Here is a 27,542-nt window from a genome sequence, read left to right on the forward strand (position 1 = left end):
CCAATATTCACCTTACACTCCCCATTAATAACACCTTTCGGGGGAGAATATAGTGGTTAACCAGAGTTTAATATCGGATATTTTGATATATATCGGATATTTTCAATTAGCAGACTAAAGTCTCCAAAATAGTAAATGCATCCTCAAATCATCTTTTTTTTCTTAGATTATAATTACAATATGTAAACTTAAAAATAAGGTTTCTTTCATTGTTTATATCTAATATTTCATTTTACATTTCTACTAATTTTAATAGAGTTAACTTAGCAATTGCTGTTTTACTCATTTTTCTTCTGTTAGCTACTTCTACAGTTATATGATTCATCAGAAATAAATAATATGCATTAGTCAGTGCACAATCATAAGATATTTACTTTTTTTCTGAGCAACGCTTAACATTTAATTAGGCACTTTTAATATGAATTCAAATTGTTTACATTACTAATAATTTTATGAACATAAAATACAAGTAAAAAAGGAATATTATAATACTTTGTTACATTATTGATGTATTAATACATCATAAAAATATAGTACATAATGTTTTACTTATTCTTAATAATAAATGAACAATATTACTATGATTAATATATTTTTTATATTGAAAAAACCGTAGTTGAAAAAATAAATATTGAAAATAGCAAAATATCATGATATTTTCAAAATAAATATCGGATATATATCATGATATATATCAGGGAGCCCTGGTGCATATTGTGTAATTTTTCAAATTGTTCGAGGTTGCTTAGTGTACTTTTCATATCGTGGCATTACATTTGCATTTATTTTTTAATAGCAATGAAAAAAATATAAATACCTATTTTATTTCCTTCGACAACCTGACATTCCTCTGAAAGGGTGACTTTGCATCTGATTTTGAACACTTTTGCAATTGGAAGTATACATCTAGGACTAACGGTACTAACCTGCAATACCTTTATTTTCGCAACCGTTGCTGGTTAAAACGAAACACCCTGTATAGTACTCATATGCTTTTTTAGGTTAAACAAACATAAATTATATTAAATATATTCTTCTAACCTCGCTTTTTTATGGCATGCTAGAGAGGAGCGCACAAGGGTTATTAAAAACCTTATGAACCCTGAGTTTTACTGGATGCTGGATGATCTGAAGTAATACAGTTCTTTGACAATTATTTTAAGGATTCAAAATATCTTTGCAGGAAAATAACTGAATAATACGAATTAAGCAAAATAGAATCTAGGAAACATACCTGCAAGAGCATATAAAGTATCCCTGAAAAGCCATGTGCACTTCCAACATAAGGTTTCTCATGCCACTCAAAATATAAGGGAATTTTATCAGTGTTTTTAAATTTCTGGGCCATTCTCTTTCCTGATCGAAGGATCGCTGCTACAACCTACAAAATACAATAGAAGTAAAATGTTCATTAAGTATAAAATGACTAGCTGCATTGCACAGTCTACTTCAAAAAGAAAAGTCAAGTCAAGTGACGTGTATTCAACAGTCAGTGTTAAATTTAAAAAAAAATTAATGGAATGTACCCATAAGTTGGAATAATGGAGACAGTTCCAAAAAAAAAAACTAATGTTTTTTTTTTTGGAACTGTCAAGGATTGCACCGCAAGCAGTGGCGGATTTAGACAATCCTGTTGGGAGGGGTGATTGAGTAATGCATTAAGGGGGGGGGGGAGAGGGAGGACTAATGAAATAAAGATTTTAAAAAAGATTAAGAACTGAAGCACTTTTTATTTTTTATTTTTTCGAATAATGTGTATCATTCAAAGAGTTTGTCTGAAAGTTATAAGTGTTTCGAGTACCACACACACACAAGAATAAAATTTTTTTTAAAAAAAAAGAGTTTTTTCTACTAACATTCTGGATCTATAATTTAAAATAAACCCTCCAACTTTTTATTCGTTTGAGGACTAGTGACATTTTTTCAGTAGCTATTCAGGTCCTCAATGGTACTTTTTTTCTTATAAAAGAAAAGTTGCAGCATCAAGATGGCATCATTTTTTTTACCAGTTTCCGTACCAAACATAATGAAGTACTAAAATTGCATTTGTAAATGAAATTTAAAGATAGTTATGGATCTGTTTGTTGATTGAGTTGTTTAATATTTGCGCATAAGTAGGAGCGTTAACAGGCTCTCGCCCGAAATTTTTTTTGTTAGGAACCCATTTTCAGACTATTTGGTCAGACTATTGGTTGTAAGCTATCGTTTATGAAGTAGAGGGAAGGAACGGGGTTTGTAATTTTCCATTGGAAATCGTTCGAAATTAGACCCTGGAAATTCTATGGTTAGCCATCTTTGGTAGTGTTAAGGGAAGGGATGGAGTCAAGAGTTCAACTTTTCAATATTGAAACTTCAAAAACGTTAGGTTAGCGGGTCTTCATTGACGTTAGGGAAAGGACTCAAGATTGAGGGCACTCTCCCCAGGAATTTTCTCAGAATTGAAGTTCTAAAAATGTAATTAAAGGCCCTCATTAACGACATTTGCGAAAAAGTTTTCGATTCTGACGATTTTTTCGAAATTGAAACTCCAAAAATTCAAAAGTTTTGATGATTTTTGATGCTACTGGAAAGAGGGGGTTGAAAAACTCCACCCTGGAAAATTTTTGGAACTAAAGTTGCAAAAATACAGTTGTAGGTGATTTTTTTGTAATGTGTTGGAGGGGGGGGGGGGGAGAGAGAGTTTGGTGACCTTTTCCTGGAAATTTTTTGAATTTACATACCTTGGGATGGGGGGAGAACCACCCCAATCACTCCTCCCTGTGGATACGCCACTGACCACAAGTGGTCAACTTACACAGGTTTCACTGTACTTGCTTGCATATGGGCAATTCCCGGGTAATTAACCTTTAGGCTACGGCAACTATACAATTATCTTTTTCCTCTCCCTACGGCTCAAAGCTTTCTTAGTTCCTTCCCCCCCCCGAATAGGACAGCATAAAGGGGGCGATGTCCACTTCGACCGCTGAGCTCTCCGCAATACAGGGTTACTATAGTGGGACACTATACTTGGCTAGTCATCACTTATTCAATGGTTTGAAAATAATTTTTTTCCCTCCTTGTTCCTTATGGGGTTCTCTAGGTTTAGATTTTCTGTAAGTTAATTTGGTTCAGTTTTAAAATTGAAATCACTGAAATAACGCTTCTCATCTAACCTAAGGCTAACGACAACAAAATAATAAATATCAAACTCTATTTGTGAGGTAGACCACTGGATTCAATAAATGCCAGATGTCCTTATCTATGCGCTAAAATGCGGAGGTAAATAGCGTTCAATTGAGACAAAGCCATTGTAAATACAATGTAGAATACCTTAGATTCAAGGGAGGCAACTTCGCTTTTCAGCTTGGCTATTCAGAAAAATGATGACACTAATACGTGTGTCCAAGAAAGAATCCACAATAATAGCGAACAATTCCTTGCTTTGCTTTTCTGAGCAGGTGCAAGCGGAATATGCTTGAACACCGTATTCATTTACATAAAGAACGTTAGCGCTTATCTATCTTTTAGAGCATGCAAGGCACCCTTTTTGTATATGAAGCTGGCGTTTCAAAGTCAATCACTGTCGAGTGAGATAATATGGAGAGACAGCCTACAAATCCCCTGATATCCCCATTCACTCTTTCTTCTAATTGTGGTTGAAATACCTCTAGTAATTGTTGAAGGATTAAGTTCCGCTCCCTTCACAATGCACAAGAAAAATATCTGGGCAAATTTGTTTTAGATTCCAAGTCTTTCCTCTTTTCAACATTTCATATTTATGTACTATCTTTATAATACATTTTCACTACACAGTACGTTGTTATTTGTGAGTAAGAGAAGATAAGTAAAAAAAAATACGCATGAGTAAACAGAAAACCAACCTCTTTCTTCCATTTTTTACTGGCATAAACAGTTCCAAATGTAAGAATTAATTAACAGAAAAAAAAAATAAACAGACATTAGACTCTCATTGAAAACTGAGTAAGATATATCAGGTGCTCTTATAAATCTTTTCACTTAACCTCTTTTTTTTTTTTGCGCAAGGAAGAAAGAGGAGCAACCGACTTTGACTTAAAAATTAACATTTTAAGCCCCTTAAATACAAACAGGGGGAAAACTGAATGCACACATTTATACTTTATTAACTGCTTTATAAGGCCATAACATTTAAGAATTCCTAAGTTGAACCATAAAATTGAAAAATTCAGCGAAAAAAAAATCCTCGTAAACGTGCCCCGGTGTACCATACTTATTTTGTTTCATTCAGCATATCCTTAGTCCTTTTGACTTTCTACTGAAATAATATTCGCTATAGACAAAATATCAAGGAAATACATTTATATTTTCTAAAATATCAAAATTAAGTTTTTATGCTTTTCACTTAATAAGTGATCAATTAGATAGATTTTGAGGCATAGCGAAGGGGGGGGGGGAAACACCCCTCAGAGACCTTGATTTTAACATTCTTGAAATCCCTAGTGCAATAACTTTTACATATGAAAAGGCTCGTTTTGAACAGAAAACCCCCTCCAGAAGATAATTCTGGCTGTGCTAGTGACTCTTTTTATAAAAAAAAAAAAAAATGAGCATTTAGTCTAACTTTCAATTTTCAAACCAAAAGATTCACGACACAGATTCTTAATTGAACCTCTCTTTCAAATTTATTGATTTTAGAATGTTTTCCATGTTTTGTTGAAACGGTATTACAAATAATTTTCAGTTAAAATGTAAATAAAGAAATAAATGAAACGTGGCAAATCGCAAATTGATAAGTTGTTTCTTATTCAGCATGATATTCATTTTCGAAAAGTTAGCAAAATAAGATATGCTTTTCAAGTGTTTAATTATTTTTATAAAACCATAACAAAAGAAATATTTTGGAGAATGATGTTTCTTGCGCTCTGCTCCCTAAATATCTACACTGCTTAAACTAAATAAGTGTTTTCACTCACTCAGTAAAATATGCTGTTATTAATTATAGGAAGCCTTACTATTGGGTTATTAAACAGAAAAAGGCTATCAAAAATTTCTTTCCTTCAAGTATTTTACTTCTGCTTAACTTTCTCCCCTCTTTTTCGAAACTTCGCCACACATTCCTTCACTGGGAACAAAACTATGCCAAACGTCTCTGATTGACAGACCCCCAAAAGGGGTGTAGTGCGTTTCATTCATTTTCTCCCTGCGTAGGCGTGTGTGAAAGGATTATCAACTGCGGGAAGTAACTGGAGGGGGAAGGGAAGGACTGGTACAGACGTTGTACCACAGCCGTAGGAAGAGAGCACTTTTTGTCGGTACAGCATATGTACCGCCGTTGGCTAAAGGTTAACTGACATTTTTAGAGCAAAATGATAAGTATTTTGTAAAGTACCACACAACATATATGTTGTGTAAACGATCTTTTCGACTGGATTATTGCATTTTTTTAAGCTGAATTCAATGGCTTAATATAATTCTCAAAATACATTTTGTTTGATTTTAAAAACCTTCTTAAAAACACAATAAGTGACTGACATTTTAAAAAATACCATGTTTGTCAGCTACCATGTTTTTGATCATTCTTGTACACCATCCAAAATGTATTCGAATACATTTTGCTTGATTATTAAAAATTTCTTAAAAACATAGTAAGTGACTGATATTTTTAAAAATACCATATCAGTCAGCTACCATAATTTTGAAAAATTTTTAAAATCATCCAAAATGTATTTAAAGAATTCAAATATAACATTAAATTCAGCTTAAAAAAAAAAAAAAACAATCCAGAAAAAAAGATCGGTTGCATAACGGCTACATTGCATTGAATGTTGCAAAATACACTGTTGTCCCCTAAAAACTCCCTCAGTCAGTTACCTGTGGAATCGCTCATATATATTATTTTTCCTCCTGTTTTAAAAATTCCTAACAAATATAAGTATTCAACATGTAGGGAATGCAAGGAATTACAATTCTGTTCAACTTTTCATTTTTGAGAATAAAGTTAGCAATGAATGTCCTACTTTTTACTTAAGTGGAAAATATTCTTTCTAAGCATAGAAAAAAAAAACCTTAACACAGGTACATACCTCTTTAATTGAATCTTCTCTGAAATTCATCAGCATTAGGCACGTGTTTGTTGAGAAACAAAAGAGAATATAAATAACCAGCACGCCCATAAAGAAGCTCATCGGGACAATCACTCGATGGAGAGCATACATCTCGTTCAAGATTTTCTAACCTATGTAAAAGAAATTCAAAATATTGCAATGAAATAAATCAGACTATTCTGAAAACTAAAGAAATATATATATTGCTCATTTGGGAAGAAGAGTGCCATAACACAAAGAAATAAAGTCTTACAGGAGAAGCGCTTGAAGTTTAACTCTTCATGAAATTTGCTGTGCTCTACAGTGATTAATATTAGAACACAAAGTTTGTCCTTATTTTCCAAAGAAAACAATGCCATTTGAAGAAAAAGAAAATTAAAAATTTTGTATTGTGGCACTCTTTTTCCAAACGAGCGATAAATATATTGTTACAAATTCTGTAAATAGTAATTATTTTTATGATAAATTTGTTCTAATCTGGCTAAATTTGGCGTTTATTCCATTATCTTTCATCTAAAATTCTCTTAGTAATGTGTAAATAGTTTCTTGTAATGAATATACAACCTCCTTACATTCGAATGAAGTACATGGTCCCTTCATTTCTGAACAATAAGATTTGTGAATGGAATAAAAAGAAAATATGAGAAAGTTGTGGAATTTTGTCAAACTTTCCAAAGCAGTATAAATGCCTTGTGGCATTTGAATGGGAGAGTTAGTTTTTGCTTGTGAATTGTATCAGCTGTGTGCTGGAGAGCATGCATTTAGCGCTGTGTGTACTAGCCTTCGCGCTGCGCTTTGCTATTTTGATGTAAATACGTGTGTGATCGTTGAGTTTATGGTGGTAATTGATATTTGTTTAATTGCTGATGATTGATTTAGCAGTTTTAACTACATTTCCTGTACATAGCTGTAAATAAATCTTCAGTGTTTTCTTGAGAACTGTGTCCTCATTTCAAAGAAAGTTTGAATTTACTACGAACGCGAAACAATACATTTATTTTTAAAAAAGTGTTTCTGTATTGAAAAAACTATCACTTTATGCATAAGCAAAATATTAAGTAAAGCACTCACCTCCTTGATAAATCCATACTTTCGTTTTCCATGCCCAGTCTATGGAACAATACAGAAGCAATTGCTAGTGGACCTGTTACACCACATAAGAAGGAGTAACGTTTCTTCTTCAGGTATGGGATTATAGGCTCAACATATGACAAAGCATCCTTTAAATAGTCTTTTTTTCCTTCACATACTTTGATATCAGCAAAACGCATGTACAATAAAGCAATACCTAAGGAAAATAAGAAAAACTTTTTATGAGAAAAGGGAACCTCTTCAAAGCTTAATTTGTAGCAGCAATAAAAACTATAGGTGAAGGAGTGAAGCTATGTTTTTTGCATCAAGCTTTTGTCTATTCCTATACTCCATAAGTTTGTACTTAGTGACCTGGTTATATTATTTTCAAAGTTAAATGTTTTTACCTAACCGTCTCAAATTTTACACGATAGAAGAAAAATTCAAGATACGGAGGCTTTAAAAAGGGTTTTTGCAAAAGTTATAAAAATAAGCAAATTTTTTTCATGATTGTTGAAATTTTTTTAGAGATTTTTACTCTTTCATTAATCAAACTTTTTTAAAGCATTTGAAAGCATAAAAGAAAATGCAACAAAATAACTACTCAAAGACTTGAAAATAAAACTCAGAAAGCTCTTCCCCAAATCAAACAATGCCTCCTCTTCCCCAGTTTTCAAATGGATGCAATTCCTAGAAAACTTGAACCTTGTACATGTATTTTCCTAGAGCTACATGTTTCACAAGACTCGAAGGGCTACATGACTGCTGATACATCTTTACTAATATTATAAAGAGAGAGGGAGGATTTTTGTGTGTTTATATGTTTGAGGTAATCTCCGGAACCACTGCACCTATTTGAAAAATTCTTTCACTACATGAAAGGTGCTTTCTTACTGAGTAACAAAAGCTATAATTCGAAAAAATCCAATAAAAAGTTCCATTTTTTATTCAAATTTAGGCCCAAATTTCACATAAATTGCCTATTATTGGCTATTAAAGGGGTGAAAAATTACTTGCACATATTAATATTATATATCGTTGAAAAGGGTAGAATTTTCTGCTTTCTAAACAATTTATTTCAATGATCTAACTTAATTACGGCGGGTGTAATTTGCGGTTTTACCTCGAACTTTTTTAGGCTTAGCTGAAATTTTGGCACTACTTTCTTCATTAAATCGATCAATAAAAAGTGAGGGAATTGTCCGACAGCTTTCTTTTTGACAGCATTGGAAAAAGCGAGATTTTTTACTCCAGATCTCTCTCAACCTATGGTCGAAAAAATTAGCTTCTATCTTCAAAGGAAAAAAGTTACAAGCGTTTTCAAATAAATTTCGAACTATGTCATTTTGATTCAAGTTGTCAACCATTTTATTTTCGCGTTTCCATGGTTACGCTTTTAAAATCCATCTTTCGCATTTTTATTTCTTTAAAGTATTTTAATATCTGTCGTCATTGTTTGGAAGGACAATTTTGCATGGTGTTTTTTTCTTTTATTTAAGTTATTCTTTAAGTTATTAAGTTATTCTTTTAATTAATTGTTGAATATATGTCACTTGACACAATTTTTGTTCTCAAGGTAGATCGGGCAAAGCAGCTCTTAATATAAAGACTTGAAAGCTACTGTTAATGTGATTTTATACCTTTTTATTTGTTTGACAAAACATTTATTATTGCCGAAGAAAAAACATCCGCTTCAGTCGCAAAAGGGCTGGGTTCTGGTAGTGTGGTTGCTTGGCATGTTCGGTACTGAGCAGTTCACTTCTAGGATTATCGTTTTAAGGCAACCGTTAATGTAATTCATTGTTTTGGCAATTTGTTTTGAAAGAAAAGAAACTTTTGATTTGTTTTTATCCGAGTGAAATGTACAACATTTTCTTCCTTTTTTCTGACGATGATTTTTGAATGTTCCACGGGATGTTTTTTTTTCGTTGGATGGTTTATGATAGCGTGGTTGCAAGTTTGGCGATAAACAATAGAGCTGAGGAATCATTTTTACATTTGAAAGATATTATTTGATGTCTTTTTTTTTTTTTTTTTGTTCATTTGGTGAAGTATTTTAAATTGCAGTAAAAACCGCTTCATTTGCTAAATAGAGTTTTGTAGCAACTGTAAATCTAATTTAATGATTTGACAAAATTTTAAATTCCAAAGAAACTTTAATAGTTTTTTTTTGAAAAGGTGTGTACGGATTTTAGACAAAGAAAAACGATCATTTTACATCAGAGGGGGAGGGGGCGTCAATTTTCTTTATTCAACGGACTTCCATTAAATTTTTAGCACGGCCATCTCTGTGCAGGTACTGATAGTAGTACATATATATATATATATATATATACACATATATATATATATATATATATATATATATATATATATATATATATATATATATATATATATATATATATATATATATATACACATATATATATATATATATATATATATATATATATATATATATATATATATATATATACACACACACACACAGGATGTTCCATTTTAACCTGCAAGATTTTTATTTTCCCAACCGTTAGTCCTAGATGTATACTTCCAATTGCAAAAATGTTCAAACTCAGATGCAGAGTTAAGATATTGAAAGTTTGAAGCAAAAATAAAAATGAGTCAAAAAATACAATATTTCACTTAAAAATTTAATTAACAAAATTTAACTGAATCTTCAAACTAATATTTAGAGAAATAATTTCCATTGAAAACTATTAGTGACACAAAAAAAACTTGACATTTGTGCGACCAAAACCCAAGGAGATATTCCAGTTCAAAGTTTTAAGGGACCATACAGAAGATGAGATTGGAGCTTATCGCTCTTTCAGAAAATTGACAGGTTGTCAAAGAAAGGAAAACAAGGTATTTATATTTTTCATTGCTATTTAAAAATAAATGCAAATGTTATGTCGTGATATGCAAAAACACACAACAAAACCTTGAACAATTTGAAAAACTACTCAATACACATATCATTTTAAACACTTGTTAGCGGATATATTTCAGCCAAATGGTGTTATGACGGTGAATGAAAAGTGGTGTAAGTCACAAAACGCTGCGTTTCATATCTCGATGAATATTAGTTGTACTAATTTGAAACTTTTTGTGTTGGAATTGTTTTTCAATGGAAATCATTAGTGTTCACTCTAGAAAAAAAAAAGGGCAGGTTGCTGGCCTTTGAAAGAGGCACATTTTGAAAAAAGGGCACTATTTCAAAGAAGTGTCCCCCCACCCAAGACCAATGATGCTCCACTCAAAAAGTACTGAGCACCCCTCCCCCCCCCTAAAAAAACATTAAGAGGAGAAATAACACTTAAAACACCTTGCAAAAATTCAATCATTCTAGTCTGCACCATGACTACCCCCCCCCCCCCCTTGATCGCCATCACCACTGACTTTAGTGTTAAAAATGATTTCATACAGAAAACGCACTTGTCTTCAGAATAGGGTTCGCTCAACCCCCCTCCCCCCCCCCATACAAATGCCAACTAAGCTAAGCACATTTTCCACGCTCCATAAGAACCTTTAGCTAATGCTGAAACTTGGTTTTGTGTGTTTTTCAACACTTTTCAGGCCATAATTTTAACTACCTATTAGAGTTTAAAAAAAAAAAAAAATTCTAGGCATTTCAAAACCTTTTGAATTTTAATTTAAGAAGAACAATATTTAATTACTGATCTCCCCTTCCTACCAAAGAAACTGCTTAGTAATGCGCATTGTGCCATTAAGTATTTTAGTAGACATAAAAATTGTGATGAGTGTAAATTCTCCTTTTTTAAATATATTACACTTCAAATAGAATAATTAACTTAAATTATTGTGTGCAGTGCTTCAAGAATGCAGTGGTAGCAAGTTGCAAAACTAAAAAGACTTTATTTGAACTCTATTTCCTAGTCTTGGAGTTCAAATTCATAACACAAATGTGTTGGCAGATGTATGCGCTCCTAAATGCAATGCAAGCAGCTTGGGCCAAGCTAAGCTTTTTAGCTCAGACAATTTTTGTGAAAATTTAATATTTTGGCATTTTAATTTTGTGATTTTTTTAAGATCAATTGTATAATATTAATTTATAAAAGAAAAAGAAACCGTGCAAGATTATTTTAGTCAGAAAAAAGCACAAGTATGTCAAAAGTATGCTTTTTATTACGTCAATAAGTGTTTCAAAAAATCCGTTATATGAATCACATATACAAAGATAATAAAAATACTTAGCAAAAAGGAAAGAATTGAATGAAAGCCCTGTCAATGCGATGTTTCCATTTCAAACGTTTTTTTTGGGGGGGGGGGGCTGGGGATGGGGATTAAAAATCCAAGATATTAAAAAAATACCTTTGCATTTTAGCCCAGTAAGTTTTGAACTATGTTCTTCTTAGGAAACATTCAGAAAGTTAACTTTCCAGAAACAGATGTGAAAAGATTGCTACACAATCAATAGCAATGCGCTAAAATTAGCTAAGCCTAATTTCCACGTGCAGACGAATATGCAAATGCAATGTTAGTGGACATAAGAAAATGTAATGTTCCAAAGAACCTAATTCCCTGCAAGAGCAATTAGCAGAATCAGAAAGTGAAAATCTGTGAAGATATTGTGGGAATGCTCCATGACCTGAAAGGAAAATTGTCTCAAACCTACTTTTAATGCGTGGAGAAAAACGAACGATGGGGAAGAAATAAAAAACTCTACGTCCAGTATCCGCTTCATTCCACCTAAATTGTCAGTCGTCTAATATTTGTTTTTTAATGTATGAAATTAATGAAGATTTTGGAAGAGGAATAGATGAAGAAGGAAATTGCGGGCCGTCAGCAGCAGTTCTTGCTAAGCGATCAGCCTGATCATTGCCGACATCCCTAGAATGCCCTTTTATCCAATGAATTGAGACAGAAGAATTACCTAATAATGACTGTTGGATATCAGATATTGTTTTATTCCATGGAAGAGGATTTTTAATAGCTAAGATAGAAGACCGACCATCCAAAAAAAATTTGAATGTAGTCAGCATTTTAAGTCAATATGAGAATTTTAATGCTTGAAGAATAGCAAATAATTCTGCTTGAAAAATACTATTATTGGGATGAAGATGGAAACTCCCAAGATGGTGAAAGAGTTTCGCCCTCAAAATAAGCATATGCTGATGCTGTACTAGGGGAAGTGCGAGAACCATCTGAAAAGTAATGAAATGAAAGACTTGTAGAATTGGAATTTGTTGAGATTGGAAATTCTTTAATTTGTAAATGTGAATTGGAAAACCATTTGGGTGCAGGAGTTTCAAAATCTGAAGGTGAATAAGTAGTTCCATCTAGAGTAATCTCTGCTGATTCTATTCCCATTTTCCAAATCCATACTTTTTCCCTTACTGTTAGTTCTATTGGAGGAATACCAGTCAAGGTTTGCAAAGCGGCATGCGAGCAAGTTCTGTATGCTCCAGTTATAGTGAGAAGTGCCCTGCGTCGAAAAGTTAGTAATTGCTCTTCTAATTTAACTGGTAAACATCTATGGCACAATCCTGCTGCATAAAGTATAGTACTTTCAAAAATTTGAGTGTAAATCAGTCTTCTTTCTGCCATTTGAATCCCCCAGTCGCCTCCTAGGCGTTGCAAACAGCTCCTCTGATAGGCAGGTTCAAGATAACAGGTTTGACTGTACTGACTTTATGGCAGCTAAATGAAAATGTTGATTAACCTGTAACTGTAATGTATCTAAACATTCCCCCTACTATTGCAAATAACTCAGAGCTCTTTTTGAAGATTTGGTTGATTTTATAAATAAAACACAATATGCTTAAATTTTTAGCGTTCCCGTTATGCGTTTTTCAAAGGGCGCGGCGCCCTGCCCCTTTTCTTTAAGAGCTGATGCGCCCTGCCCTCTTTAGACCGCAAGAAATGCGCCCCTGCCCCTGCAGTAGAATTTAATCATGCGCCCTGCCCTTTTACTGGTGTACAAACAATTTATATTTACGATATCCGAAGGGGAGAAAGGAGGAAACGATGTCCGAAAGGAAGATTCAAAATCATCATGACGTCAGCGCTTTCGCTCCCCATCGAACGTCGATGGAAGGAAGGAGGGAGGGGGAGGGGCGGGAACTGACCGACCCAGCATCTCACATCTTGCACCCTTTTTTTTTTTTAATTCCTTGCGGTGAACTGGACAAAGCACGTGCGAATTTGCGGTCCCGATCTCTGCCTACGTTTTTCTGAGACCGCTATTCTGATTTTTTCCGTCATGCCTTCTATGAATCGCAAACGGGAAGATGCAAGAACAAAGGAAGTAGCATTCTGTAAGAAAATAGTAGATATGGTCAAAGTAAGTGCAAGAATTTTATTTTTACATTAATTTTTTAATACTATCTTAGGATCGACATCGCTTCAATTAGTGTCGAAAATCGGAGCAGCCACGTGCTGTTATAAAGTAGAAATTGAATTACAATATTTCTCTTTAACATACCTGAAATTATCATTCTACAAATAAAATAAAGAAAAGGGGAAAAATGAACTTAAGATTTAAAAAGTAAAATAGAAAAAGGAACTAGTTTGCGCAAGAAGTGCGAACCTTGGTGATGCGAAAGTATTTTATTGCAATTTGTTGTGATCATCATTTTTTAAAATTTTAATTGTGTCCCAAACGAAACAAATACTATGAGTAATTCCTTTTTTTTTTCTTTTCATTATAATCGTGAATGAAAGTTGATTTTTGCTTTCTTCGTTTGTTGAGCACATTTGCTGCAACAATCTTTCAACATCTGCTTTTGGACAATTTTCCATATTCCAAATTAGTGAACAAAATTAAAGGTATTTATCGAGAATTCAGAGTTAAATTTAATTTTTAAAGGATGAGTTTCATTTACTAGATACTTAGTGCGCAGCAATCTTTGAACACGTGCTTTTGATTGCATGTGGTAAAAACGCGTGCAGTATTTTAGCACTCTGTATTCAGTTGCTTTTCCTTAGGCGTTGACCAATGGCGTAGCCGGGGTTTAATTTAGGAGGAGCTACAAGCGGTTCGCACATCGGGACAACTCAATCTCACTTCTCAAAACTCCTTACCCCTCCACTTTTTTAATTTCAAAACTATAGATCGATCGAAAAATAATACTGTTGAGGAATTCATATGTTTAACAAAAGTAAAATTGACTTAATAAGTGTGTATTTTATATTTCTCATTAAAAGGGTACATCGCAGCGATTTTTTTTAAAATTTATTGCTTTATAATATTGCAATGTTTCTTTCCCCACAATCGTTTTCAGGAAAATATTTATTAAATGAAATATTTGCAACCATTCGCATTTATATCGTAATATCATTCATGTCGTGAATAAAGGGCGTGAATCAGTGATGGGAGATCGCCAAGATCTCCCCAAAAGGTCCTTATTCATCAAATCTAAATCGTAACATTTGATTTTTCTTTTCCTTTTTTGGATGATTTTCTTCTAATTAAGTATAATGTAAGTATGGTATAAGTGCATCGTTCAAGAAATTTCATTCGGTTAAATTAGAATCCCCACCCTCTCTTGAAAATGTAAGTTTCAGCACCCCTTCTATAACCATTTGATTTATTTATTTACGCTGCTTTATTTCACTTTCATTTTTAATTACAAATGCATAATTCTAGCACAGCGCTGTAAGCCACGGGGAAGCTCTTTATACTATCGCTATTTTTCAAAATTAGTCTCTTTATGTCTCTATTTGAAAATTTCGTGTATTTTCGATCTTTTTCCCTATTTCTTAATCACATGTGACTATCTTTTTTTTCTCTCTCTCCTTTTTATTTTTCTGCAATCTTTACGCGCACGCCGAAGTTCATGGCAACTGAGTGTACGCATGACGTCATCTTCGTGGAATCTGGTGATGGGGTTTTCCCTTATCCAAGCTGAAGTCCTAATAAAACGCTATTTTTGGGCTACGGAGACAGTCTCCCGAACAATAATCGAAATGCTAATTGCGAAGATCTTTGATGAGCGTAGGGAGAAGGTGTTAAGTCCAACCGTTCCGTTTTTTTTTTTTTTATAAAGCTGAATACAGCCTTTTTTTTCTGATACAATTGTGCGACTTAGTTGTCCTGAAAGGTTATTAGCCCAAAGTGGAAGAATTTGGGAGATTGTTAGTATCGAAAATGGGGCGGGGGGGAGGGGGGATTTTTGGGATACAAATATGCAAGGAGGAGTGGATGCAATTTTGTGATACAATTATGAGAATTAGTTTTTCTAGATGGTATTGGCCCAAAGAGAAAGAATTCGGAAATTGCCAGTCTCAAAAGTGATCCAGGGGGGAGTGGGGGAAATTTTTGTAATACAATAATGGGAGAGGGGGGATATTTGTTGTACAATTATGAGAGTTATTTTTTTCTGAAAGATATTGGCCCAAGGAGAAAGAATTTGGATGTTACCAGTCTTAAAAATGGTGCAGGAGGGCATGGGGGGGGGGTTGTGATGCAATTATGCAGGGAGGAGTGAGGGCGATTTTTGTGATGCATATGGGAGTTAAGTTTTTCTGAAAGTCATTGCCCAAAGAGAAAGAATTGGATGTCGCCAGTCTCAAAAATGGTGGTGGGGAAGAGGAGGAGGTTGCGATACAACAATACAGAGGCGGGAGGCAATTTTCGTGATACATTTATGGAAGCTAGTTTTTCTGAAAGGTATTGACCCAAAGAGTTGTTGAACTATGCACGATTTTTGCAGACAGATTATGTAGTTGTCGATGAAAGCTTTTCGCAGACAGCTACAAAACTTTTTGCCACTGGGGCTGTTGGAGATACTCCCAAAATGTTTTTTGAAACAGCTGTCTTAAAAAATCTCTTAGCAAAAGCATTCACTGTGAACAAAATTTATATTTCAGTTTGCAATGATATCATGATGTAAACCAAAGCATGAAGACCTCAATTATTTTCATTCATTTGTTCAAAACCGTTAACATTCAGCAATAACTTTCTGAAAACACGGTAATAGTGCATAATTCCTTAATGCTGCATGTGTCGCATGTCATGCTTAACATTACCATGTTAGTGTAATCGTATAGTCATCTTTTAATCTCCGCTTTGGGTTTACGAAACTTTTTATTTTCGCACTTTAGTGTACAATACTATGCATATTGAACTAAAATACAAAAATATTTTTCGCATATTTATTTTTGTTTCTTTTATTGATTGGCTATTTGTATAAAGCACAGTAATAAAAGGTGAACTTTAGCAGGGTGCCCCCTGGGGGGGGGGGGTCATAGCGCAGATTGAGCCACGCCATTGAAATTTTTTAAGTGGGGTTGTTTGAGGGCATTTTTCTTTTTTGGGGGGGGGGACTGTTTATTTTGAGTGGAAGGTCTTTGCGATAATTAGGGAGGGGTGAGCCCTTGCTGGGGGGGGGAACTATTTGGAAAATGGGGGATGTAGTAAGTATCTTGTAAATAAATTTGTTTATTTTGGAACAGTTTATATTTGGTAAATAGAATTAAAACTGAGAAATTGTTCTTCATTTTTTACGTCCGACACCATAGAATTGCCCAGAACGTCCTTTTGAAGAAAATGTAACAATCTCTGCTTACATCTTGAGAGTTACTTAGTGTCGTAAAAATGAATTATTGATGGATGTACCACATCTATAAAACAACTTTCATAAAACTTAAGTGATGTTCCTATTGATGTGATGCATAAGAGAATCAGCTATCAATATTTTCCAAGACAATTTGATTAGACCAGATCACTAGATATATAATTTTAATCTAAATTTGAAAATTATGAGTATATTCCTGTGAGTTTCTTCTTTTTAATTTCATGACTGTAATACACATAGTTAGTACATGGTTTAATATGTCACAAAAGTGTCTTCAGGATCACTCCAAACCCGATTGTTTAGGAAGAAGAAATTCGCAATTTACTCAACTTAAATTTGACCCAATTATTAAATACGACCATGCACTCATACCTAGATCTAATAGGGGGTCATTAAGTGTTGTTTAAAAAGAAAAAAAAAAGTATGTTGCATTATTGTCAACAAATTTGCTGAATCAGAAATTTTTAGAAGCTCACGTTCTTCTTTTTTGGCCGAGCGGGGGGGGGGGGGGGTCTTCCTGATTTTGGAGGGGTATGCATCCTTGCTCTTGGGGGGGGCACCCCTTGTGTTGACTTCCTACTGGGTCATCCCCGAGTGCCTTTTTACTTCCTAAAAAGTGCCCCTTTTTAAATCGAAAATGCCCTCTCTGAGAAATTTACCCTGCCCCTTTTTGAAAAAAATGTGAACACTATAAATTTTCAAGGTTGAAGATTTCCTATTTTCAGTTCTACTGCACTTTCATCATCCCTTAATTTCACTTATTTCTTATCTAGATACACAACTAACAAAGGCTCATAAAATATCTTCAGCTTTTGTGAAACAAAACTGCATAAACTTAATGAATGCGCCTATCAACTGACAGTGGTCAGAAAACCTACATTTATTTTGCACTTTTGAAATGTAGTCATTAGGTAACTATTTTTATGTGGGGAATTTTGCTTTAGGATTAAATTCATACTAATGCCTTATGCTCAAAACTGAAAATGGTTGAAAACTGAAAGAGAACATTTGTAAGAAATAGGTTAGAATAACGAATTGGCTTGCTAAAAGAGGGAAATCATAGCATAGGACCCCAAGAAAACTGACATTTGAAAAAAGGGAAAATTATCGGAAAGGGAATATTTTCATACTTATAAATCAAAATGTTTCCCTTTTGTATTTACAATTTTTTTCAGCCATATTATATATGTTTTATCCCCCCCCCCCGAATGAACTCCTTTCTAAAGGACCCATAGTAGGATACATCTGAGAATCGAAGATTCAGTTATTTCTCCACTTTTATACAAACTTTTTGTACTGTTATTCCCGCTGAATCAGGTAACGGATAAACGAAAACTCCGCTTTATACCAATAAAACCTCCCGGAACCAAAAGCTTCCCCATAGACGCAATGATAAAGATCCCAGCTTAATCGAATATTTTACCAAGATAAACGAATAATATTAATTAGCTTTCGCATACATTTTTGCTGAGAAAAATTTTGAACAAATTAGAAATAAATTAAGCAAGAACAATCATTGACATAAAAATATAAAGTAGTATTTTTTGCCGACAACGGGTAAGGAAAGGATTCATATTCTATCAAAACATTTCCAATATTGAATATTCTACCAAAATTCTTTTGTCTTTGCCATTACAAAAAAAAAAAGATAACACAGTCGATAATTTAATTAAATAACTCAAAGAAATATATACATTTTAGAAGATAATAAATTAATAAATATTAAATGTAAAACACGGTAGACAAGGAGGGGAAAAAAAGGAGTCGGAAAAGTGTTCCCAGGAGACCTTGAGCAAGCAATCCACTATTTTGGAGTTTTTTAAAAAAGGATGACAGAAAAAAGGGGCCAAAATAGATTTCATAACTCAAGTTGTAAGTTACTTTTAAAATTCTCATTACTAATTTATTAATATATTTTTTTGTTCAGTTAACTTATTTCAAAAACTTTTTGCCACTAACATTAATTATTTCTTTTATATAGGTATTGATTTATTATTGTTACGCTTTAAACAAATGTTGTCAATTTAGAAAGGTTAAAAAAAAATCTCCGCTTAATCGAATAAAAATTCTTGGAACCGACAATACTGACAATATTTGATAAAGCAGGGCCGACAGTATATCTGTTTTGGAGGAATGAACTTATGGGGTGATTTCTAATCTTAAAATAAAATATGAGAGACTAATTGTTCAAAATTAAATTAATGATTGAAGAAGGATGTGATTTTCATTCGAACTCACCTCTTAAAATTTTGTAACTTATTGCCTGGACCTGCCTGACAGTCATGCATTATACTCAACAATACATTGGGGATTTTGAATGCATATATCATTCAAATTTAAGATTTAAAAACACTAAACCTTGGGCAGACAAAACATAAACAAGATTTCAATGCTATTTACAAACAAGTTTTATTTAAATACTTAATAGAAACATAACTTTCTAAGCAAAGAAAAAAAGGGTTTTACATGGTATTGTTTCAAAATTTTAACTTTTTAACTGCTTTAAGAGAAAATATTAATAAATTATTTATTTTTTTTTTTTTTTTGATTCTTGAAACAAAGCAAAAATTCAAAACATAGTATTAGTTTTTCAAATTAAGAACCAGGGCTCCCAACATATTTTAGCCATAGAAAAGGGTAAAAGAGGACCACTTTAAATCTAAAAGGGGACCAAAGAGGACCATTCATAGTTAAACCCAGGGAAGCACCAAAAGGCAAATTAGCTGCCTGGCACTAAATATGTGAAGATAATTTATTAATTAACCGTAATAATGACAGGGTTCATACACTTTTGGTTAAAAAAAGTTCCCTGACTTTTCCAGGTTTTCCAGGTTGTTTTTTAGAAAATTCCAGGTTACTCGCTTCATTCAAAATTTAAGTTTAAATAGTAATATTTTCAGAATAATTAAAATTGTTTAAAGTAGCGATGCAGAAGAACTGAAACTTCTCCCCTTAGATTTAAAAAAAAAAAACTTGGTTTTTTTTTCGTTTGTTTTCTCTGTCAAAATTTTAAGTTTTTTTTCAACATTTTGTTCAAAATTGTTTTAATTTGTTTACTATTTGTTGAAAACGGAGTACTTTCAACTTATTTTAGCGTTTCTTTGATGTCACGCGTAATATTATAGCATTTTGCTGTAGTCCTGCAGCAACCTTCTAGCATCCGCTTTTGGTTTTCAATACTTTTTATTTTCTTATAAGTAGGTTACACGAAACATATTGAGCAAAATGCAAAGCTAAATTTCAGTATAAATATGATTAACTTGTTGCATCAATCGGCATACCATGTAATGCATAGTAACAAAAATCAACATCCGCCAAACATAGGTCAATGCCAATAATCTTTTTTTTTTTTTTTTCACATATTAAAGGATGCTTACATTAAAATTTCAAACTTTCTTTTCCAGAAAGTAATAGTTATTTTTCAAAAATTCATAACTTTTTGCACATTTAATGTTATTTTCAATATTACACATTGATATAAACGTCCAATTCTGTTTCTGGAAGTTTAAGTCTACTTCCATTGTGCAAACGATCAAATATGGCGACAAAGTGAAAAATTTAAAATAATAAGTAGATTTTTGGATTTGTAGTATAAAGTAGTAATAAATAATTAATAATCCTTAAAAAACTACAATAAAAGCAAAATAGTCAGTATTTAGCACATAAGAGTCTAAATCAATTAAAACAAAAAAAATGTTATGAAGATTAAATTTTGCATTTTTCCAGAAAATAATTACAAATTATCCGGAAAAAAGGGCACAATTTGTGTTGTTTTCAATAGTTTGCATTGCAATTAACATCCAATGCCGTTTTCGGGAACTTAGGCACTTGAAAAAGGCTTGTGTACTTCCATCTTGGGAATGACCAAATATGGCGGCTATGCCCAAAAATAAGAAATAACTTTTTTTTAATTTGTTGCATGAAGACAGTTAAAAAATAATAAATCTTCATGATACTACAATTCATTGAAAAGTTTTATCACATTTGCGTCCGAGGCAGTGAGGATAAGATTAAGTTTTAAGAACAAAATTTTTCATTTCTCAAGAAAATTATTTCAAATAATAATACAAAAACAATTTGCAGACCATTTTTTGTTGTTTTCATCAGTTTTCAATTAAAGAAAACATCCAATTCTGCTTTGTTTTTAGAAACTTAGGCATTTTTGGATCGTATCTACTTCCATCTTGTGAATGACCAAAGATGGCGACTACGTTTAACACGTAGCTGAAATGATTTTCCGATCAACAAAAAAAAAAAACATTTTCCCCGATCGACCCTCCCATCTACAGGTTGTGCTTCCGAAGCAGTAAATTGTCTTCTCTCCTGTTGAGTTTGTGCATAATTGCTGTTCACCTGATTTTTTTTCCCTTGGGAACTACTGAGAGCCAAAAATGGCGGCTGCTGAAGATTTTTTGGGTCGCCACTTTTTTCATTGCTTTAAAATTGTTACAATTTTTTTTAAATACATCGATAAAAATGAAGATTAGATCTTATAAAACGAAATTCCCTGGGAAAAATTGGGAAAAGAAAAATTTTGGGGACACATTTGGAAAATTCCTTGACATTTTTGACTAAGTCATTTTCCCTGATAATTCCAAGTTTTCCCGGAGCGTACGAACCCTGAACCGAACAGAATGTTGTGGCAACCCATCTAAAACTTAAGGCAGTAGAAAGAAATGCGTTCCCCTCACTGACTCCATGCAAGAAAATCTTCGCTCTTTTGGCGCATTTTTCGTTGTGAAAAAAAAACATTCATTTTTCGATTGCAGTTTTTAAGTGCCAGCGTCGGTTTAGATAAAAATTTACAATTTTTTTCGTGAAATCACAATAAAAACGAAGACTAGATCTCATAGTACTTAATTCCTTGGGAAAAAAAAATTTTGGAGGACAAAATTTGAAAACTCCCTGACTTTTCCCTGACATTTTTGACAGTGTCATTTTCCCTGACAATTCCCGGTTTTCCCGGAATTCCCGGAGCGTACGAACCCTGAATGATTTTTAATGATAAACCCTTATCACCTTTTGTACAACTGAACTTTTTATCCATTGAATTATATTATTTACACAAACATATGGATGCGGGGGGGGGGGGGGGGGTGACAAGCAAGCATGTAACTGATCATCTTACAGAGTAACTTTAATTGCAAAATAAATTTTCTATTAATTAACAGATAAAAACTGGCTAATCAAAAATAATCATCTAAGTGACCGAAGAATCAGTGCATACCTAATAAAGACCTTTTAGATACAGTTATTACAGTAAACACCTTAGCACATAATAGTTTACAAAATTTTTCACATAACCAGTTTAAAGAGAATTCATGTTGATATAAGGTACCCCAAGACAAGAAGATATAGTTTAGAGGCCAGTGGGTCCCCCTCCCCCTCCACAGTCCTTGGTTTTTACACATATTTCCAACCTAAATATGGTTAGTTTATACACATATGAGAGTTTAATACCAAACACCAAAGCAGGAGGTAATTTCTGGCTATGCTACTGACTTCAAAAATATTAGAGGTTTTCAAATCATTTATTAGTATGCTAAGTATCCAAATCATTTCTTCATATGTATGTATTAGTTGTTCGGGCACCAAAAAATATTGTAACTGTCTTCAAGTATATATAAAAATTAGTGAGAAAGAAAATTTTTCATTAAAGTCACCACACCCAAAAATATACAAATGCTGCTTAAGCGATAAATACACTGAATGTAAATTTGAGCCTGCTTTTACTGGATAACTTAATGTAATAAATAAATGTGTAAGTTCAGATTCATAGAGCTATATTTTCAAATTGAAAATACTCATTATGAGTATTAAAAAAAATAATAATAAGGATACAAAGTTTTAGTTTTTAAAAATAAAATTAAATAATATAATTTAAGGTAGCACATGTCAAAATAGCTTCCAATTTTCAAAAATGTTAAAATAATTACAAGATGCAAAAGGATTGAAATCTTGAACACAAGAAGCAAATTTTCGCGAAGTATGTTCACAGTTGGTATAATTTCCAAAAAAAAAAATTCTCTAAAACTAAGCACGACTAAAATTGAACATAAAATATGCTAGTCTAGGATAGCATATGTGAAACTAACATTCGATTGCGCAAAATATCAAAATATGTACAAGATGCAAAAAGATTGAAATCTCAAACACAACAAGCAATTCTTCGCGAAGTTCGAGTAAGTGCAATGCTGCTATGATTCCAAAAATAAGAAAGTTTATTATCTATTAAAATTAAACAAAAAATAAACTAATCTATGTTGGTCTATGTCAAAATAACTTCCGATTGCCAAAAATATCAAAACATTAACAAGATGCAAAAAGATTGAAATCTCAAACACGACAAGCAATTTTCCGCGAAGTGCAAGTAAGTTCAATGTTGCCATGGTTTCGAAAAAAAAGTAGTTTATTATCTATTAAAATTAAACAAAAAATAAGCTAATTTGTGATCGCGCATGTCAAAATAACTTCCGATTGCCAAAAATATCAAAATATTAACAAGATGCAAAAAGATTGAAATCTCAAACACGACAAGCAATTTTCCGCGAAGTGCGAGTAAGTTCAATGTTGCCATGGTTTCGAGAAAAAAAATAGTTTATTATCTATTAAAATTACACAAAAAATAAGCTAATCTATGATCGCGTATGTCAAAATAACTTCCGATCGCCAAAAATATCAAAATATTAACAAGATGCAAAAAGATTGAAATCTCAAACACGACAAGCAATTTTCCGCGAAGTGCGAGTAAGTTCAATGTTGTCATGGTTTCGAAAAAAAGGAGTTTATTATCTATTAAAATTAAACAAAAAATAAGCTAATCTATGATCGCGCATGTCAAAATAACTTCCGATTGCCAAAAATATCAAAATATTAACAAGATGCAAAAAGATTGAAATCTCAAACACGACAAGCAATTTTCCGCGAAGTGCGAGTAAGTTCAATGTTGCCATGGTTTCGAAAAAAAATAGTTTATTATCTATTAAAATTATACAAAAAATATGCTAATCTATGGTCGCGTATGTCAAAATAACTTCCGATTGCCAAAAATATCAAAATATTAACAAGATGCAAAAAGATTGAACTCGCAAACACAGGAAGTAATTTTTCGCGATGCTACATATCGAACACAAGTTCAGAAAATTGCACTGATGAAACATTCTTGATTTTTTTTCAAGGTTTTTCAAGGGCGTACGAACCCGTGAGAAATATCGGCAGCAAAATGCTTTGATTTGAAATCATAACCCCCCCCTCAAACCTCTCCATTTGCTAGATTTCCATGTTACAGCAGTTGAAGAAGGAGTGATGACGTCAATCTGAAGCGAAATAATACCAGAAAATCACGTTCCATCGAAAAATGATGCCGCGGCCGCGTGTTCGGGCGTAACAAACGTCAGCACACAGTATCTTTTAGTGTAATGAAAATTTTTAAAATCTGATTTTTGAGTAAAAACAATATAAAAGCGGACTAAACGGACCAAAATGTTAAAAAGCGGTCTAAAGCGGACTTTACTTTAAAAAACGGACTTTGGCGGGAAAAGCGGACCATTTGGGAGCCCTGAAGAACTTGAAATTTTTAACTATGCATTTCCACTAAAGAAATTGGAACATAATTTAAATACATTTCTGAAACTTTATAAAAGTAATCCAATACTTCATACAAAAAAAGTTTTTTTTTTTTTTTTTCAGATTTCAAAACAGTCATAAAAGTATATATACGTCACCTGAAGTTCCAGTATAAACACTGTGATCATTCCAATCGTGTTCAGTACTTAGATGTTTTTCTAATGTGTGAAGCAGTATGTATACATTTTCAAAAAGTGGCTTTTGTATTTCATCAATTAGCTTTCAAGAGAAAAAAAAAATGAGTTAGATGATATCAAAGTTAGCTGAAATCATCAGCAGGTAATATACACATAGTTGATTTTAATGAGGAAGAACTTTTAAAAAGTTTAATGAGGATAAACCTAAAAAAAACTTATTTTCATAACATTTAATTTAGATTATTGAACAATAAACACTTTTCATTTAAGTAAGTATAATTAAAAGTAAAATTGTGAACAGAATGGAAAAATAAATATTTTGAAGGAAAAAAAAGGCTTAAAAAGAACAAAAATCCTTTTCTAAACACGAACTGAGGTTAGGAGTCACAGATTTAGGAAAGCATGTAATGCCAACTATCTGCAAAATCAAGGCAGCCGAAAGAAAATGAGTGACTCCGGTTATTTTAGATCCTTTGACTTCTTTACCCCAAAATCAGTTCGACTCCTCAGCCCTGTGCAGAACTTCTTGCTCAGTCAACTATTTAAACTTCTGCTACAGACATCAATATCACCGTCTAATGCCACTGAATTATTGCCAGCCTTTTTTTTTTTAAACCATCAACAGCAATGTTTACAATATCTCCACAATAAACTTTCCATTATAAAAGAGATAAAAATATATGGCTCATTTCTAAATGAATTATGCTCCTTTCTCCTTGAAGTTCGGAAAATATAGTTCGTGAATCCGATAGCAATCCACTTTCTCAATACAGAATTTCATTTATTTATTGGAAAGGGTTCAAAAAAAGGGTAATTATAGATTATAGACTAGTAAGGGGACTTTCAGATTCAGATTATGATACCAGACTTAACAGGCTTAATATGTATAGCCTAGAGCAAAGGAGAGTCAGAGGGGACATGATTCAGTTGTTTAAATTTATCAAAATGAAAGATGTTAATGGATTAAATTTTTGAACGGAACACAGAACAAGGGGTCATTGTTTTAAGCTATTCAAATCTCAGGCTAACATGGAAAATAGGAAAAACTACTACTTTAGTAGGGTTGTGAGCACTAGGCACAGCTTAAAGAAGAGGCGGCAAGGAGCAAGGGGGTGGATAATTTGACATAAATAAGAAGTATAATTTAATAAGTTGACTAGGGCTAGCATAGCTGGTTTTAAGAGCTTGCAGCTGGTCGTCACCAGTGATGTTCCCATGGGGTATGCTCCATTTACGCTGTATACTCTCAAACATTTTTTAGACATATGGCGTTTGCCCTCAAGCTTCATAAATTTTCATATTTGGACATACTATGTATATGATCATATACACAAATTGTGCATAATAATGGATTACTGGGAGTATACCCTCAGAAAAATTAATGGGAACATCACTGGACATCACCTTTGTATTTCTAAGCTATATGTACAGCTCAGAACATTTAAACTGCAGTTTTCCATCTCTCATTTCATGATGCTACATGCTTAAGAAAAATTGACTATGAAATTAAATATTAAAGAAGTCAGTCAGTAACAAGCTAAGTTTTTGAACATCAAGTTAATAACTTACCTTGTTTTCTTCAAAATTATATAGTTTAACTCTATCATTATAATCAGGATAAGGATTTTTGATTTCTCTTTCTTTGCTTTCTTTATCTGTCATTTTTTATGAAGAAGCCTAGTTAAAAAAAAATAATAATAATAAATGACAATAAGAGTAAAACACTTAAAATTTTAAATAATATCATACATATATATATATATATATATATATATATATCTACAGGTGGCACCCCTGGTGACCCCAGTGCACATGCCTCTGGAAGTACCATCAAAAAGTGAGGTGTGGTAAGAACACAACTGAGTGAACATAAAAACAGAGGGAATTATTCAAATTGTTGATTCGTAGATGAAAAAGAAAAATAAATAAATAAAAAGATAAAGATGCTGTTATACACAGGCCCATGCTGGGCCTCCGAAGAGGGCAGTGGAAGGACTAGTTTTGGGGGTGCCAATATTTTCAGGTGAATGTTCACAGATCTGGAGGAGGGGTGGGCAATTTATTCAAGAAGAAAGGTATCGCTTCTGGGGGGGGGGGGTGTTTCTTGCCTGGTGTCTTTTTTGGGTTGACCTTAAGAGGGGGAATAATGGTATCATGAGAGCAGTGAAATGATGGCTCCCCTATAAGTGGAGAGCGCAATATCCCCAAATTTTGAAAAACTAATTCTATATTTTATTCAAAATTCTATATTTTGAAGCCTTACAAGGGGCAATTGGAACGACAAAAATATGGGAGGAAAATAGGCAAACAAAGCTTTTTAACCCAGGAGAACTCACGCATCCTGGGTGAATGTTAAGACGCGGGGAGAGGGGGGGGGGGTTATTGAGTGACCCCAGATCAAAACCCAGTCATACAATAATTAAAATATCATTTTTCATCTAGTTTACTGTTAAAACCATAACGTCTAATAATTTTTGACATTAAAATTGAATTTTAGACTTAAGTGTGATTCATAAATAAGCTTTACATTGCACTTATAGTGAAAGCATTTTTACAATTGTTCTTTAAATCAAGTTCAGACACAGAGCCGATAGTAACGCTAAATGTGAGTTTTGCAAACTTTATAAGAACTATAATGCTGTTGCTGGTACTTTTGACGGGCCATGATGCAGAGATCAAAATCAACAGTGGTACCCCCATTACTGAAGCTCTGCACAAGCCTCTGATAGACATTTTACATCCTCAGAGACCACCTGCACCTACCAATTGCTCGGTTTATCGGTTTTAAACGTTACAGAACGCACACATCCTGGGAGAACGTTAAGATGCGGGGGGGGGGGGGGGGGGGTTATTGAGAGACCCCAGATCAAAACCCAGTCATACAATAATTAAAATATCATTTTTCAACTAGTTTACTGTTAAAACCATAACGTCTAATAATTTTTGAGATTAAAATTGAGTTTTAGATTTAAGTGTGATTTATAAATAAGCTTTACATTGCACTTATAGTGAAAGCATTTTTACAATTGTTCTTTAAATCAAGTTCAGACACAGAGCAGATAGTAACGCTAAATGTGAGTTTTGCAAACTTTATAACAACT

General features: G+C 33.0%; 1 protein-coding gene across 1 annotated transcript in view; it reads right to left on the reverse strand.

Annotated features, from left to right (window-relative positions):
* LOC129229534 (lanC-like protein 2) overlaps nucleotides 1-27,542 on the reverse strand; it is a 68,932-nt gene that overhangs the window by 24,286 nt on the left and 17,104 nt on the right. Inside the window, 6 exon segments of the mRNA XM_054863855.1 lie at nucleotides 1,235-1,381; nucleotides 6,042-6,065; nucleotides 6,067-6,193; nucleotides 7,134-7,350; nucleotides 24,403-24,523; nucleotides 26,011-26,118. Of these exon segments, the coding sequence (XP_054719830.1) occupies nucleotides 1,235-1,381; nucleotides 6,042-6,065; nucleotides 6,067-6,193; nucleotides 7,134-7,350; nucleotides 24,403-24,523; nucleotides 26,011-26,103 (729 nt within the window). The 5' untranslated portion in view covers nucleotides 26,104-26,118.

Source organism: Uloborus diversus, chromosome 9, assembly GCF_026930045.1.
Source record: "Uloborus diversus isolate 005 chromosome 9, Udiv.v.3.1, whole genome shotgun sequence".
Taxonomy (NCBI): Eukaryota; Metazoa; Arthropoda; class Arachnida; order Araneae; family Uloboridae; genus Uloborus; species Uloborus diversus.